Source organism: Quercus lobata, chromosome 4, assembly GCF_001633185.2.
Source record: "Quercus lobata isolate SW786 chromosome 4, ValleyOak3.0 Primary Assembly, whole genome shotgun sequence".
Taxonomy (NCBI): domain Eukaryota; kingdom Viridiplantae; phylum Streptophyta; class Magnoliopsida; order Fagales; family Fagaceae; genus Quercus; species Quercus lobata.
In genome coordinates, this window is record NC_044907.1 from 59,195,761 (window position 1) to 59,213,699 (window position 17,939).

The 17,939-nt window shown below is 35.4% G+C and overlaps 1 protein-coding gene across 2 annotated transcripts; it reads left to right on the forward strand.

Moving 5' to 3' along the window:
• Positions 1 to 14,089: 14,089 nt before the first annotated feature.
• LOC115984020 (mitogen-activated protein kinase kinase kinase 7-like) lies at positions 14,090 to 17,846 on the forward strand. 2 transcript variants are annotated; one of them, XM_031106894.1, is made up of 3 exons: positions 14,090 to 14,474; positions 14,644 to 16,561; positions 17,438 to 17,846. In XM_031106894.1, exons 2-3 carry the CDS (start codon positions 14,656 to 14,658, stop codon positions 17,602 to 17,604), a joined length of 2,073 nt encoding a protein of 690 aa, XP_030962754.1. In that variant the 5' UTR covers positions 14,090 to 14,474; positions 14,644 to 14,655; the 3' UTR covers positions 17,605 to 17,846. The 2 variants fall into 2 exon arrangements, with proteins under 2 accessions (XP_030962754.1, XP_030962756.1); XM_031106896.1 differs by having other exon boundaries at positions 14,653 to 16,561.
• Positions 17,847 to 17,939: the final 93 nt, after the last annotated feature.

Below are 17,939 nucleotides of genomic sequence, written 5' to 3' on the forward strand. Positions count from 1 at the left end.
CCTCTCTAAAACCCTAGTTTCTCTTTTCAAAACCCTAGGATAGCTACTTAGCACTTTTTTTTTACAAATTAAAAACCTCTTTTTAGTTAGTTCTAAGGCAAAAACTATTTTCCCAAATTTTTTTCTAAAACCTTTTCAATTATAAGTTTGTTCTTGAGTTGTGATTATCCTAAAAGCTATTATGTTCTTCAATTATTCTTGTTCCCTCAATCTAATATTTGTGTTGTAGGCACTGAGGGGTCAGTTAAATAATCTCAAACTCATAATCTCAAGCAAGGTGAGTGTTCTTTCCATGAACTCCTCTTTTGTTTAACATGATTCACATGAGTTCTTGATTTAGTTTCTCTATTTGTGTTATTTGATTTATTTGTTGATTTTGATTATGTTTAATATGTGTTAATATGATTTTAGGTTGTTTATAATTTGTTTTGTTGTTCTTGTCTATTATTTTAGTTTCTATGCAAGTTTAATATGATTATTTGTTTTATGTTAGTCTAGCATATTTATCTAGTTTGTTCATGGTTAGTTGTTTATATTGCTTTGTTTTTGTTTCATTTATGTTAGTTTAATCTTTAGGGTTTCTAACATGCTTGTTTGATTTCTATGTTTATATCTTGTTTTGGTTAAATCAATAAAAATGTGGTTTTTAGAATTTGTGCTAGAGGATGCGTGCGCGTGGTTTGACCATGGTTTGACCATGCGTACGTATAGTTAAGTATGCGTGCGCACCACGAACCCAGATTAGGGCAAAAATCTTGTTTTTATTTATTTAATCATTTTTCATATGTTCGTTGATTATGTTTGACTCTTTTTAGGTTAATATATTGTGTTTAATTATTTTCCATGTTTATTTTAGTATTTTTGCCATGTTTGGTTTATTTAATATTTTTTTCCTTGTGTGTTTTATTTAATTATTATCTTTTCTTTTCTAATATAATATGTTTGATTGTGTTTTAATTGTTTCCTCTTATATTATGGTGTTTAATATGTTGGGTGTGTTATTTCCTTAAGTGCATGATGTATGTTTAGGTTAAGGATTAGGGCTCTTTTAATAACTTTTTTATTTAAATATGACCCAACAACACATAATAGAGGCCGGTCCACAAGTCGGGTGGTCTTGGGTGCCTAACACCTTCCCAAGCTGTACCCGAACTCCAGACCCATAATCTGGTATGCAGACCCATGTATGTAAGTGATCGACCTAAAATGCCCAACATGATTCCTAGACCTAATCTAGGTGGCGACTCCAATTTTTTCTCTGCCATGATCCATTTGACTGAGGCATACTCCCTTGCACCCACAGTGGCGACTTCGTTAAGGATAGAGGTAAAGTTTAACTCTGAAGTGTTGTTAGGCCATAATTAAATAAAGATTTTATTAATTGTGCCCAATTCGGTTTTATTTTGTTTTTTCACACACATGCATTTTGTACCCTTATAACCTTGGTTGGTGATGAGTGGGAAAGTGGAGGCTCCATTCAGGCCAAGGCTTTCCAAAGTTCATCCCACCAACTGAAAATCTATGCTATTGCCTATGATGAGTTTTGAGTACGTAACAGTTTGCCACCAATCCACTGCGGTCCATTTATACCCAAGGTTGGAATCATGGCCCACCTAGTTGTGAGTGGCTTATTGATCTGTCCCTTTAGCTTTAAGGAGCTTACCCATACGTAGATGAGTTTAAACCCCAACCATGTAGGGTTTTCTAATTGTGTGTGCATGTGTGTGCTTTTTTTGAATTGTTTGTTGGGCTAATAAAGTGATTCAATCTTTTTTTAGCCTTTTATGTTTTCAATTTTTTTTTTTTTAGGTTTTCAAGTTCTTTTTTAAACAAAATTTTTCAAAAAAAATATGTGAAGTTTTCACCCAAAAAAAAAAAAACAAATAAATTTTCAAAAGAAAAGTGTGAGTTTTCAGTTTGGTTATATATATATATATATATATATACAAATTCTAAAAAAAAAAAATTCCAAAAAAAGTAAGTTTATTTGTAAATATTTTTTCAAGAAAGAGTTGCTTTCAAAATAAAATTTTTTCAAAAAATAAAATGTGAGTTTTTAGTGAGATTTTTTTAATATAACTTCCTAAAAACGTTTTTCAAAAAAAAAAAAAAAGAGTATTTTGTAAGTAAATAAAAAAAAATAAAATTATGTTTTCAAAAAAAGAGTTTCTTTCAAAATAAAGTTTTTCAAAAACAAATCTTTTGAGTTTTTCTTTATGCTTTGTTTGTTTTTGTTGGTAAATCTTCTGTAAAGATAGTTTTCCACATTTTCTAGTGTTTGATAGCACAAAAAAAAAAAAAAAAAAAAAAAAAAAAACTAGTCAACTGAAAATTTTTTCAAAGGTTGGCCCATTCTAGTAGCCCATTTTTGTTTGATGTATTGAGTCTTTCTTTCGTTTTGTCTTGGGCTTAGGCCCATTTGTGTCTTGTCTTGTCTTGGGCCTTAAGCCTTTTCTTGTTTTGTCTAGGGGCATTAAGCCCATCCTTGTCTAGTCTCAGGCCTTAGGCCCACTCTTTTCTTGTTTAGAGGCAATAAGCCCATTATTGTGTCATTTGGGCCTTAGGCCTATCCTTTGTCATGTCTTGAACTTAGGCCCATCCTTGTTTTGTCTAGGGGCATTAAGCCTATCCTTGTTTTGTCTAGGGGCATTAAGCCTATCCTTGTGCCATCTTGGGCCTTAGGCCCACCCCTGTTTTGTCTAGGGACATTAAGCCCATTCTCGTGTCGTCTTGGGCCTTAGGCCTATCATTTGTCGTGTCTTGGGCTTAGGCCCATCCATTTTTTTCTTTGTCTTGTCTTGGGCCTTAGGCTCATCCTTATTTTGTCTAGGGGCACTAAGCCCATCCTTGGTTTTGTCTAGGCTTTGAGCTTTCCTTGTTTTTGTTTGGGGCCTTAGGCCCATGTCATGTTGTCCAGGGTTGTTACCTTATCTTGTCCTTTGTTTTGGGCCCTAGGTCCATTCTAGTTTATCTAGGGGCATGAGGCTCATGTCTTGTCAAGGTTTGTCAGCTTTTGGTGTCTTCATTGTTGTGTCTTCAAGTTTCTTCCTTTTAGGTCTTATCTTTCTTAAGACTTGTCTAAACTTTGTGGTCTCATTCTAGTTTGGTGTCTTCATAGTTATGTCTTCAAGTTTCTTCCTTTTGGGTCTTTTCTTTCTTAAGACTTGTTCTAACTTTGTGGTCTCATTCTAGAGGCACGGTTAAGAGGGAATTGAATGTAAAATTTATTGTTGGTGATCTTCATGAAATGTTTCTCATAAGGATAAGTCTCTTGTAGGTGACCCATCATTGCTCCTAAAAAGAATCTAGCACCGATTCCTTTGAAGACTTTGTGGATATTTATGATGCTGGTATACAAGCTTTGAGGATGCTATTAATAGTGGGCTTATTGAGAAGAGTAATGCAAAACCTCAAAAGAAGTTTGAGGTAGGGAATTCAAGTAATAATGGTAACAATGATGGTAAGACAAGTGAAGTTAATGTTGTTAATGTTCGAAGAGAGTTCACTCCATTAGGAATGACTTTATCCCAAGCATTTGAACCTTTCAACGACTCATCAAGTCATTGGATCTTGGAAGGTATACTCCAAACACCTCTGCTCCAAACTACAATGCAAGTGAGTATTGCAAGTACCATCAGAGACATGGTCATTCTACTAATAAGTGCACTCATCTCAATCATGACATTAAAGACCTCATTCAATCTGGCAAGGTCTCTTTGCCACCCATCAACCTCCCAAACATCAAGACTAAACCTCTCTCCGACTACCATGTTGTCCCTCTTCCTACTTGGGGTTGATTGATTGAGAAGTTTAGTCTTTGTTATTGCATTCCACAAGAGTTTTTCATTTCAGTGTATTTTTCAATTCAAAAGTGTCTTTGTTATTTCAATTCAAGTATGTCTTTCAATTCAATGAGTCTTTCAATTCATGTACTCTTTTAATTCATTAATAAAGTGGTTTGCAATGGTTTAAGTTTTATGCTAAGTTCTCAAAGTTTCAAGTTGATTTGATTCTCAATATGTGATGTTGCATGTTTGCCCATAACTGAACAATGGAAATTGGGATGAAGAGAGGCCATTATTCTGCTATCATAAACACATTTCCCTTTGCTTGCCCCTTTTGAGCCTTCAAAATTGTTTTTTCTTTCAAAATAACCCTAGCAAGGATTACCCCCTACACTACGGGCAAGAAGTGGAATAAAGTGGTGGAAGTAAAAAAAATATAAAAGTGAACAGAAGTGAATCAAAAGTGAACCAAAAAAAAAAAAAATGTGAAAGTTTGAAAGTGATGCAAAGTAATCCTTGACCAAATTGTAACCCTCAAGAAAGTAAGTTTGAGCCTTTGTTATCTTTTTTTGTGAGCCAAGAACCTAAGCCTCCATTGTAAGCCAAGAAAAAGTCCTCTTTGATCAATTGAAGTTGTTCGTGTGAACTACGTTAGGATTATTCCCTTTTGGGTACGTAGGCAACCTTGTGAGGTGCAACCACATCATATCATATAAATTGTGTAACTCATGTATTGAGAATTTGAATCAACAAGATTTTTTTTGAGGATAATTTGTAGCACTTGTGCATTGCTATCATTTGTTTATTTCTTGTAAAAATGAAAGGACCTGCTAGGTTGAAAAACCGCAAAGGCGGTCTAGGCAAAAGTTAGGGCCTAAAAAAATAAAATAATAATAAAGTAAAAATAATGCCCGCTAGGTTGAAAACTCGCAAGAGCGGCCTAGGCAAAAGTTAGGGTAAAAAAAAGAGAAAAGAAAAGAAAGTGGTTAGTCATGCTAGGGGCAAGGTGGAACCCACAAGGAGGATGTATCCTAATGATTGAACATCTCAAAAGTTATCCATAATGAATCAAGTGTTTGGTTCCCATTTTTACTATGCCTTTTAGGATGGTCTTGTTTTGTGTCTTCTTTTCTAAGAGTTTGTTTGATCTCAAGTTTTGTGTATCTTATGTCATCTTTGTTATCCTTCATTCTTGGTGGCTTTGTGCATTTGTCACTTCTTTAGAAACCGTCATGTCCGTCCTTGTCTTTGGTGTCTTCATGTTTGCTTGCAATCTTTGCGTTGGTTCGTGATCTTTTGTTGTTTGTTTTTTCTTATGTTTTTTGTGTTTGTTTGAATGTTAGATTTCTCATGTGGTTTTTCATGTTTGTGTGTTTGTTTGTGTCCTTGTTTCATCTTGGGCCTTAGGCCCATCTTATACTCCATTTGGGCCTTAGGCCTATCCTCGTTTTGTCTTGGGCCCTAGGCCCATCTTGTTTAGCTTTTTGTGTGTTTGCATGCTTGTTATGTTTATGTGCCTCCTAAATCGTTGTGTTCATCCTTTTTGTTATCTTTTGTTATCACATATTTGTTTCATGTTTTATGTGAGTCTTGTGTGTTTGTTTGTTCTTTTTCTTATTTGAGTCATGTGTGGTTATGTTTAGTATTCTTGCATGTTTGCATGAATCTTGTGTGTTTGTTTTTGCAAACCTTGTGGTTGTGTGTTTGTGTGAGTCATGTATGACTATTTGTGTCTTTGGCGTAAATGCTCATTTTTGAGTGGTCTGTTTGTGTTTGGACATAAATTGCTCGGTCAAGTGGTCCCTTTGGCGTAAATTTCTCATTCTTGAGTGGCTTGTTTGTGTTTGAACATAAATTATTCAGTCAAGTGGTCCCCTTGGCATAAATTTCTCATTCTTGAGTGGCCTATTTGTGTTTGGACATAAATTGTGTTTGGATGTAAATTGCTCGGTCAAGTGGTCTCCTTTGGCGCAAATTTCTCATTCTTGGGTGGCCTATTTGTTTTTAGATGTAAATTTCTCCCTTGGAGTGGTCCCCCTAACTTTAGGTAGAGTCCTTAAAACTCAAAAACATCCCAGGTTTTCTTGTGGTACATTTCTTTTTTGCATGATTTCTTTTTTACACTTTTGTTGGAAGTGCACCAATCACCTTTTTGAGCATGCTCCCATGTTTGCATGTTTGCTTGCATGTTTGTGTGTAGTGTGTGTGTGGACTCAAAGTTTATTAACTTGCAAAATGTTGTCTCTTCAGGTTTTTAACCATACTTGCAATGCAAGCAAAGTTAAAAGAGGGGCATTTGTAGACATTGTTGTGAAATTTTAAAGTACTCACAAGTATACGAATCGTACCCAAGTATAGTTTAATAAGAACGAGGTCGAACCAACAGGGACTTGAATGAATGTAGGAAAATTAATCAAATCTTAACCAAATTGATCCTAATCTAGTTTAATAAAAATTGGTTGTTTGCAATTAAATATACTAAGCAAATAATTAAACTAAGCAAAGATATAATATAAAGTAGTAAAGGGATGTAAACAATCTAGAGAAAGGAATTAAAGTTTTGGAATCCACCTTGTTAATTCATATCAACATATATTTATGATCATTCATTTTTACCAACTAGTACATGATAATCTAGAAATCAATCTTGCTACCATAGAAAATATTATCATTAAAACTTCTATTTAAATATCTAAAGCATGTTCTTTTTCGCTTCTTAAGTATAAAATCAATTCATCAATTGTATCCATTGACAAACAAATCACAAGAGATATCCAATTTTAAAATAATAAAAAAATAAACCAAGCATTCAATCAATTAAGATAAATCCTAAATGAGAAAAACATGATTGAACTCATTTCTAGAATCTCATCTTAGTCAATTGATATGAAGCAAGAACAATTTAAATCATTAAAAAACAACTATTGTGGGAAAAGTCAAATCACATAAATATTATTGACAATCCTTAACAAGATTTCATCCTCAACTCTAATTATAAATTTAGCTACTCATGGTAATTGAAATAAAACATAAGAATAAAATACTAAACATTAAACTAGACAAATAAAATAGAGAAAGAAATAGTCACAATGCTATCATGAAAAAAAAGCTACAGAGAAGCCACATGCGGCACTGCCTCTTGCTCCAATTTTCTGTTTTGCATCCCAGCCCTAGCACTAGCCTTCTCAAACTAACCTAGAGGCTTATATATGAAAATAGCTGTCTTACACACTATGCTATAATCCTAATACAATCAGAATTAGGAATTCAAAAGCCACGCACATGCACGGGACTCTGTGGCCTTGCTTTACACGCTGACTTCAAGATTTCACAAGCAAAACCCGAATGGCCCAAAAGCCTCTCTTCTTCTCTAATTTGTATTTCCGCTAAGTAAGAAGAAAGCCCACTAAAAGATATTCAAGACCTTAAACCCACAAATAGATGTCTCTACCAAAGTAAACTTCCTTTTTCATTTATTTCTTATGTTTTGGCATAGCTCTGCTTCTTTTTTCTTTCTTTGTCTTGCTTTTCTTTCCAAGTTGGGTTAGCAATTGACTTAGCCCCATTTTGCATGTAAAACCCTTATCACCTATTAAACAAAGATAATATATAATCAATCACAAGATAGCATAAAAGTATGGCCAAAAATGCAAATATGAGAGTATTTTATTATATATATTTCGTGCACATTAGACACTGCATTTTGTACCTGTTAATAGATTTTGGTCCTTGGCCCCAATGATGACTTGACATATGTTAACCAAGGGTAATTAAAGAGTTCACAATAGTTTGGAAGTAATCACAATTCAAAAGTGCTCAAATTACTTTAAAATAGATATTGAAAAATGACATTTGCTCACTATTTTAACCATAACGTTTTATCCACATAAAATTTTTTAGCGAGGTTTGTTTCTTTGGAAATTAGACATCCTGGGTTTCAATTTGAACACAATTTTTGCCTACTTTGGACTTATATTGTGTAAGTTATGGCCATTTGAAGTTGAGTCAACTAAGCAGTCCAATGTTCTGGGTTTTCAGACTTCATTTTAAGGGCCCAAAACATCATGTTTTGATGTGGGCCAGCCCCTAGACTCTTGGGAACGTCCAAGACCATTAAAATGCCCCGAAACCCTAATTTTAACTTATAAATACTCATCTTATGTCTCTAATCAAAACCCTAGCTAAAGAGAGTTATTTTTTGGCTTCCATCTTCTCTAAAACCCTATTTTCTCTTTTCAAAACCCTAGGACAGCCCCTTAGCACGTTTTTTTACAAATTAAAAACCTTATTTAGTTAGTTCTAAGGCAGAAACTATTTTCTCAAATCGTTTTCTAAAACCTTTTCAATTATAAATTTGTTCTTGAGTTGTGATTATCCTAAAAACTATTGTGTTCTTCAATTATTCTTGTTCCCTCAATCTAATTTTTGTGTTGCAAGCACTGAGAGGTTAGTTAAATAATCTCAAGCAAGGTGAGTGTTCTTTCCATGAACTCCTCCTTTGTTTAACATGATTCACATGAATTCTTGATTTAGTTTCTATTTGTGTTATTTGATTTATTTGTTGATTTTAATTATGTCTAATATGTGTTAATATGATTTTAGGTTGTTTAGAGCATTCGTAGTTGAAGGGCCAAATGCCAAATGTAAAGTACATTTGGCATTTAGGCCCAAAATGTGCTCAATAATTGGAAGGCCATATGGGAAATGCTAAATTTTTTTGGCATATAGCTACAATACCATCTTAAATGTAAGATGGTACTATAGCTGAATGGTATAAAAAAAATTAATTTTTTAATACTCCCTCCTCATTTTTAACTAGGAATTTCTCTCTCCTCTCTCATTATTTCTATTCTTTTCTCTCTCTTCCTTCTCTCTTTCTCATCTACTCTCTACTCTCTTCAGACCCAAGACCCCGTGGCTTCCTCAACGGTGAAATCAGATGGGTCAGCGTGAGGGCTCCGATGGGTTTGAATCGGAGCTCTAATGGCTCCAATAGTGACTTTGACGAGGCTAGGCTGGTGGGTTTCTTTGGAGGTGTGGGTTTTGAAAACGGTGGAGATCGTGGGTTTTGATGACGGTGGGTCAATGGGCGTGGGTGTCAATGGCTTTTTTTTTTTTTTTTTTTTTTTTTTTTTTTTTTTTTTTTTTTTTTTTTGGGTTTGCTAGTATATGTGATTGGCGTTGTGGTAGCTGTGGCATGGCAGAGATTGGTGGAGTTGTAGTGGCTATGGCGTTGTGGTGGCTGTAGCGTTGTGATCGGTGTGGGTGTTAATGGTTTTTTGTTTTTTTTTTTTAGGTTTGCTGGTATATGTGATCGGCGTTGTGATAGGTGTGATGTTTTTTTTTTTTTTCTTTTTTTCTTTTTTTCTTTTTTGTTTCGCCAATCTGGGTTGATATGGATGATGGAGGAGTTGTGTGGAGGAGTTGGGTTGATATGGATGATGGATTGGAGGAAGAGGCTGGAAGAAGGTGAAAAGTAAAGTAATGGAGGATTCTGGAAGGGACGCGTGTGGGGGAGAAAATTGAGAAAAAAGAAAAAAAGAAAAAAAATATTTTATTACGTAGATATATTATTTTAATGAGTAGAAGAGGAAAATAGAGTTTTGGGATGTTGGGTGTATTGTAAAATGGTATGGTATAATTGATAAAGTAACTTTTTGGGATGGTAAAATAAGATGAGATAGCAAAATCGGCTGTGGATGCTCTTATAATCTGTTTTGTTGTTCTTGTTTTATTATTTTAGTTTCTATGTAAGTTTAACATGATTATTTGTTTTATGTTAGTCTAGCATATTTATTTGGTTTGTTCATGGTTAGTTGTTTATATTGCTTTGCTTTTGTTTTGTTTATGTTAGTTTAATCTTTAGGGTTTCTAACATGCTTGTTTGATTTCTATGTTTATATCTTTGTTTGATTAAATCAATAAAAATGTGATTTTTCAGATCTGTGCTAAAGGATGCGTGTGTGTGGTTTGACCATGCGTATGCATAGTTGAGTATGCGTATATGTGTACGCACCCCGAACGCATATTAGGGCAAAAATCTTGTTTTTATTTATTTAATCATTTTTCACATGTTCTTTGATTCTGTTTTACTTTGTTTAGGTTAATATATTGTGTTTAATTATTTTCTATGTTTGTTTTAGTATTTTTTTCCATGTTTGATTTATTTGATATTTTTTCCTTGTGTGTTTTATTTAATTATTATCTTTTCCTTTTTTAATATAATATGTTTGATTGTGTTGTATTTGTTTTCTCTTTATATTATGGTATGATATTTAATATGTTGTGTATGTTATTTCCTTAAATGCATGATGTATGCTTAGGTTACGGACTAGGGTTTTTTTAATAACTTCTTTATTTAAATATGACATAGCAACACATAATGGAGGCTGGTCCATAAGCCAGGCACAAAAGACCCAATATGGTTCCTAGACCTAATCTAGGTGGCAACTCTAATTTTTTTCTCCGCCACGGTCCACTCGGCCAAGGCGTACTCCTATGTGCCCACATACTCAAAGTTCATAATAAGCAATTGCACGAATTAGGAGTTAGTGGGATGAACTTCGGAAAGTCTTGGCCCTAAATGAAGCTTCAACTTTCCCATTCATCACCAACCATGGTAAATGGACAAAAGAACCAAGTGAAAGTGTGTGCAAAATAATATTGAAAAAGGCTTTGTTAGGATTAGGAAATGGAACACGTTAGAGTCAAGCTTCTCTATCCCTAGTGGAGTTGCACTATGGGTGCAAGCACCTGCGACAGGCTTTGGGTTTCTCCAAATTAGTGGGAAGTACACCTTGGCCTAGGGTGGACCATCGCAGAGGATGTAAATGGAGTTGCCACCTAGATTAGGTCTAGGAACCATAAATGTAGCACCCTTGAGGAATGACTAATCTTTACCAGATCACGTGTTCAGAGTTTGGATATGGGGATGGGAAGGTGTTTGGCACCCAACCCCACCCGACTCGTAGGTCAGCCTCCACTCATTGTGTTTTAAATCCTAATCCCATCAAAGGATCCTCTAATATATTATTCTAAACTCACACACACTAACATGTATTTAACATCCAAACATGGCAAATGTCTCACGCTCATCCATAGCATAAAAACCCTACCATTCATCTAGCAAAATATACCTAAGGGTAGCAAGTATATCACATGGTATACATTAACAAGGCATTAAGATCAAGCATATCCCAAAAATCCAAGCATAGCATCATGTTCATCAACCATATCTTGCTCATCATCCAAATCAAATGCATGTTCATGTAATTATGCATGACTTACCTTACTTACCTCGTTACACCATATCACAAGGTATACATCAACAAGGCATTAAGATCAAGCATATCCCAAAAATCCAAGCATAGCATCATGTTCATCAACCATATCATGCTCATCATCCAAATCAAATGCATGTTCATGTAATTATGCATGACTTACCTTACTTACCTCGTTGCACCATAACACTTCAGTACTTATGCATCAATGCATGTTCAAGTTCTCATGAATGTTCATGTGATTCAACCAAGACATAAACCCTAATTATAAATTTATCAATCCAAGCACGTGAAACACGTTATTCTACTAATCCTAATGCTAAACATGTGAAAATTAGACTCAATGAGACCTAAATAGAGGATTAAAACAAAGCAAAACAAACAAAATCAAGAAGAACCCTAAATTTGCATTTCTAGGCATGAGCATAAGTGTGCGCATACACGAAGTATGCATATGTATACATAAAGCATGCGCATGCATACATGCTTAGAAATACATTTTTAAATCAAGCAACAAAACAACAATCAAACAAAACCTAACATGCCTCTAATAAATTAATTCAACTTTTCATTCAAAACAAGGTGAGACACAACAGATAAAAATCAAGCATGCATAACATATCAACCAATCAAGAACAATAAGAACACAAGTTATAAAGGATCCATATTAAGGAAGAGCCATGAAGAGAGACTCACCTTACTTATAGAACACAACTTGGTTGATATTTAACCAGCCCTTCAGTGTCTACACAACAAGATTCAATGAGATATCAAGAAAATCAAAGGATTCAATAGTTCATAGGTAATCACAACTCAAAATAAAAAGATGTTCTAGAAAAGATTGTTTGAAAAAGTTTTTGATTTTGATTAGAAAGTAGTTTCGTCCCTAATGAGTACTAGAGAAAGTTTTTTGAAGAACCAAAAAATGTGCTTAATGCTTGATGTGCAGAAGATTAAGAGAAAGAAAGAGTTTTGGAAGAGTTTAGGTGAAAAATCCTCTATCTCTAGCTAGGATTTTAGTTTGGAGGCATAAGAGCACTCACAGCGGTGGTACTATATAGGTATAATGCTATTTTTTAGCTCTCAAACACCAAGAAACCATTATGCAGTAGTGGAGTTAAATCTAAAAGATTTAGCTCCTCAGCTACAGTGCACATCTATCTTTAGATGTGCATTGTAGCTCAAAGCTAAAAAAATAAAAAAAAAAAATTTATTACACTTCTCTCTCCTCTCTCATTAAAATATTCCTTTCCTTTTCTCTCTCTCTCTCTAGCTTCTCTTCTTTCTTCTTTCTTCCTCAATTTTTTTTTTCTCTTTAGCTCGCCAGCCTTCCTCATGTCCCTCATCCCTCAGCTTGTCGGCCAGCTCCCTCACCGCCAACTTGTTCCATCGACCCAGGTCGCCGACCCATGCCAAGCCCCATCGTCGATCTCCCCAAGCCCCATTGCCCAGTCTGTGCCCCTCTGCCGGCTGCAACGTCACCGGCCCAAGCCCCAAGCCGCCGATCCACACCTCCGACCCACGCCTCTGCCCAGTCCTCCGATCAGACCCACATCGCCCAGTCCTCCAATCAGACCCAAGCTCATCATTGGGAATGGGGACTAAAGTTTGTTAATCGGGTACAAAATGAAGTGTTTACAAGTGGGTTTGGTTTTCTTGAGTATTGAATTGGGTGGGGAAGTTCTTGAGACTGATCTTGTAGGAACATGGAGATGTGGAGGAGTGGACTCCAGAGAAGGAGAATTTGGATGCTATGGGAAACTTCACACCAAGGTTTCCCACAAGGATTCGCACAAACTGCAAATTCTAGGTTTGGGGAAGAAGAACAATGAAGAACATAAAATAAAATGAAATTCTAAAGCATTAGGAATTGTAAGAAAATTAAAAGAAAAAATAAAGAAAGTAAAGAAAATAAAAATATTTTTTAAAACTGATGTGAATTATTTTGACATCTAAGCATTATGTGACCATTAAAATTTAGACACATCAGATCTCATTTAATTTTTTAAAATTAAACATGTCAATTGTGCAAACCGTTTGCCATAGAGGTATTTTCTATTAGTGAGTTAATGGTAAGGATTAAATTGACTGTAAATTGAAAATAATAGGTACCAAATTGACAACTACCAAAATGTAGGGACTAAATCGATTGACCCCAAAATGGTGTTTTCGCTTTTTTTTTTTTTTTTTTTTTTAGAATAATTACAACATGCTGCTAACCCCGCAACTTGAATCCTTTCCCCCTAGACCTCCAAGCACTTTGTACATGGGGAGGTGCCAATTCAGCTACAAGGTCTTTCGCTTTTGATTATGTGTGTGTGGCTTCTTGGAGGGTTGGGTTTGGTCATTTGGGCTTCCTTCCCTCTTGCTTGAATTTAAAGATCTTGACATGGGCTTTTTAATCCTAGTTGGTTGAATGGACCATTTAGTCTTTTGGATGAAATTTTTGACGTTTCAAGACCCATTTTGTGTAAACAAGGGTTTTGCACATTAAAGAATAAGTCTACCCTTTCAGTGCTAATATTGCCTAGCCCAGGAGAAATTATAGAGTACTCTGGTAGACCACGTCATTTGTCCACCATTCCACTAAAAACCTTCCACTTGTTTAAAATTGCTGAGTCAGTAATTATTTTCTGCTTAAAAAATTTTTATAACTAACAATTTTAAACAAGTGGAAGTTTTTTAGTGAAATGGTAAACCACATCACTTGTCCACTGTGTGGATCTTATAATTTCTCCTAACCCAAGGAGAGTTATTTAATATTTTCTCAACCGTTGTCCGATAAATATTTTCAGTTCTAGATTGATTTGGAGGAAAGTTTTTCTAACTTCTGAAATTGTTACCTAACATTTGAAATCGGTCTAGATGAAAACTTTGTTTTGTAGTGGGAAATTAGATAAGATACATTTACCAAACCAAACGCGCAGTCAGTTAAAAATGAAAGAATAGGCGCGTAGATAATTATTAAATATCCGTTGGAACGGTTGGTCAGTTGACCGACACCTTACTATATTCAAACTAGAACATCGAATCTCGCGGAACAAACATAGGACCATCCACCACCACAAGTGTTGTTGCATCCATTACTTCCTAACAATGAAATAAGTTTTAAGAAAATTTTCATAGCTACAGTTCAGATTTTGCCTATTCTTGTTCATCAAAATCTCTTTTTTGATTACAGCGAGGTGATTTCTTTCTAGTTTCTACGGAATTTGCCAACTTATGTTCGAATTTTTTGAGGATTTAGAGGAATTTTGTCATCGTCAATTAACCATTTTTGGCGGTGATACCTTCACAGCTACACTTTTTCTTAGAAGGAGCTCAAATTTCTCGGCTTGCCACCGAGAAAGAATTTTGAACATTTGATTGTTGTCATCTCCATTACCATTGCACATTACGATACAAACTGGTTAGTTAGTATTACCATTTAATTATCGTTTCTGTCGGGTTTCATTTTTTTTTTTTCCAACATTCATTGATTGCTTTGGTCTCTCTTGTGCGAATAAACCATGGGATTTCTGATGAGTACATATGATCAATTTTTGTTAACTTTGAAACCCTTTATCAAATCTGTGTAGTTTGATCAGGGGATGGAGCAATTTCGACAGATTGGGGAGGTACTAGGGAGCTTGAAAACTCTAATGGTTTTCAGAGACAATATCCAAATCAACTCGAGGCAGTGCAGTTTGTTGCTTGATATCTTCAGTTTCGCATATGAATCAATAGCAGAGGAGATGAGACAGAACTTGAGGTTTGAAGAAAAGCACATGAAATGGAAAGTCCTTGAGCGGCCTTTGAGGGAACTCCAAAAGATATTCAAGGAAGGAGAAGCCTATATTAAGCAGTGCTTGGAAACCAAGGATTGGTGGGCTAAAGCCATTACCCTCTATCAGAACACTGACTGCATTGAGTTTCACATCCACAACTTGCTTAGCTGTATTCCAATTGTCATCGAAGCAATTGAGATTGCAGGAGAGTTATCTGGTTGGGATCAGGATGATATTCAAAGGAAGAAACTTGTGCACTCGAACAAGTACAAAGGAGAATATAAAGATTTGAAACTTTTCCAATGGAAATTCGGAAAGCAATACCTCATTGCTCATGATTTTTGCAATCGAATTGACACAGTTTGGAAGGAAGATAGATGGATGCTTCTAAACAAAATCCAGGAAAAGAAAGCTTTGGGTGCATCAAAGTATGACAAGCAACTCATTAATCTCCTTTTCAGAAACTTAGACGGATCAGAGCCTCTGAATGGAAAACTCTTGCCAACTTCAATCCTTGTAGGGTCTAAGGATTACATGGTGAGGCGGCGGTTAGGGGGTGGCAGTCAGTATAAGGAGATCCTATGGTTGGGAGAAAGCTTTGCCATAAGACACTTTTTCGGGAATATTGAACCTCATATTCCAGAGATTTCTTCATTATTGTCTCTTTCCCACCCAAATATAATGAACTATTTTTGTGGCTTTACCGACGAGGAAAAGAAAGAGTGTTTTCTGGTTATGGAACTCATGAACAAAGACCTCTCCAATTACATCAAAGAGATTTCTGGCCCAAGAAAGCGGAATCCATTTTCTCTTGCTGTTGCACTTGATCTTATGCTTCAAATTGCAAGAGGAATGGAATATCTTCACTCAAAGAAAATTTACCATGGAGATTTGAATCCTTCTAACATTCTTGTCAAAGCAAGAGCCACCTCAACAGAAGGTTTCTTTCATGCTAAGCTTTCAGGGTTTGGACTATCCTATATTAAAAATGGCATCCAAAAGAGCTCTTCAAATCAATGTGGAACTGGAACCCTCCCATTCATTTGGTACGCGCCTGAAGTTCTGGAAGAGCAAGAACAGACAGGAAGTGCTGAGAATTCCAAGTACACAGAAAAGTCTGATGTATACAGTTTTGGAATGGTTTGCTTTGAACTTTTAACTGGGAAAGTTCCTTTTGAGGATAGCCATCTTCAAGGAGACAAAATGAGTCGAAACATTAGGGCAGGGGAGAGGCCACTTTTTCCGTTCTACGCACCAAAATATCTGACCAATTTGACAAAGAGATGTTGGCATACTGATCCAAATCAAAGGCCAAGCTTCTCATCCATTTGTAGGATTCTTCGCTACACAAAACGGTTCCTAGCTTTGAATCCTGATTACAATAGCCAGCCTGACCCACCAATGCCATTGGTAGATTACTGTGACATTGAGTCAGGGCTTTCGAGGAAACTCTCTTTCTGGGGGAGTTCTGATCCATTGCCTATAACACAGATCCCATTTCAGATGTTTGTTTATAGAATTGAGGAGAAAAAGAGAACAAATACAAGCCTAAAAGATAATTCAGAATCAGGAAGTGATGGAGCATCAGCTTGTGGGGATGAAAATGTGACCATAATGGATGATCCAATATTCTTGCCAGCAAATGACAGGAAGGCTTTAGCTTCACCTGATAGCAAGAAAACCTTTATGTCAAGGAAATCTTTAGATTTGAAGGCAAACAAACAAGCAGGTGCTCTTCTTGTTTATTCATTCATAACTATTTCTCTAGAATAATTTAGAATAATATTAATTATTTGGAAGAGTATAATGCTTATAATGCCAGGAATCACAACAGATTTAACAATCTCTGAACAGTTATTTCTTTAAATAATACACCTTTTAAGCCCATCATTTCAAGTTCTTCATCTATGTAATATGGAATTTGACACTAGGAGAAAATGCAAAACAGTGCCAACTAATTTAGACAGACTATAAATATGCTGGCTATCCACTTTAACCTGCAGCTGAGTAAGAAAATATCATGTAAATGTTTTTCATTACAACATATCAGATGCAAGTTGTGAAGAACTAGAATTGTTCAAAACTCTGCAACAACTACTTTTGCGAAAAAAAGAAAAAGAAAAAGTGGAAACAACTTGTACTGCTTCTAAATTGGTTTCGTGATTGATTTTCCATGTAAAAGGTCTGGGAAGTATGAACATAATAGTCTATGTAATTTAAAAAAAAAAAAAAAAAATGTTCTGCTCTCTAGCATACTCTCCTATCATCACTTTATTGAACACAAAGTAAAGAAGGAGAAAGATTCAAAGAATGCAATTCTATCAAAGATATTCTAGAATTATGCATAGAATGTATACTGAAGTTTATGTGGCACCTGGTCATTAAGTTAATCTGGCGGTCAAAATTTACTCACATGCTTAAACTATTTTACTGTTTCAGTGTTCTTGGTCCTGTTTATTACTTTGCTATGACACTAATCAATCACATTCCAGTAGTTTTTGCAATCTGAGATTGAGTTTCAGATGCTTCAGACATTAACTTATTCTGGAACTGGAGACATTCTTTTGAAAATATTATCCATTTTCATGTGGATTCTGTTATACAGGAACACCAAAAGGACGATCAGTAAGGCCTCCACAACTTTCCCCTTGTGGGCGTAGTATGAGAATGAGTTCAGAGGGCCAGCTGATGGTGATTAGTCCAACAATGATGAGTCCAAGAATACGTAGATCATCATCTGGTCATGCCGCCTCAGATTCCGAACTCCCATAGTCTTAAATCTTACCAAACCATTTGCCTCAGCAACAGCTTCACTCTTTTAACTTCTAGACATCACGTTAATTGTTAGATTCTCAGCCAACAAAAAAAAAAAAGAAAAATAGTGAATTGTTAGATCAGAAATGTTTGGCCGTAGAGTAGGGCATTTTTGCTCAGATTATAATATTAGATTTTTTGAAAAGATGTACAGTTCAGTATGCCCTGCAGCAACTCATTACATCTGTATTATTCTTTATTTTGTGTGAAAAGGATTTTATTTTTATTTCGGTTTTTTTATTCATTGGAGAGAGAGAGAGAGAGAGAGAGAGAGAGAGAGAGGGAGGGAGGGA

Excerpts from the sequence above, each read along its gene's own strand:
- LOC115984020 (XM_031106894.1), top strand. The coding sequence starts at position 14,656 with ATGGAGCAATTTCGACAGATTGGGGAGGTACTAGGGAGCTTGAAAACT. Across the intron at positions 16,562-17,437 it reads GAAGGCAAACAAACAAGCAG|GAACACCAAAAGGACGATCA; the intron begins GTGCTCTTCTTG and ends TCTGTTATACAG.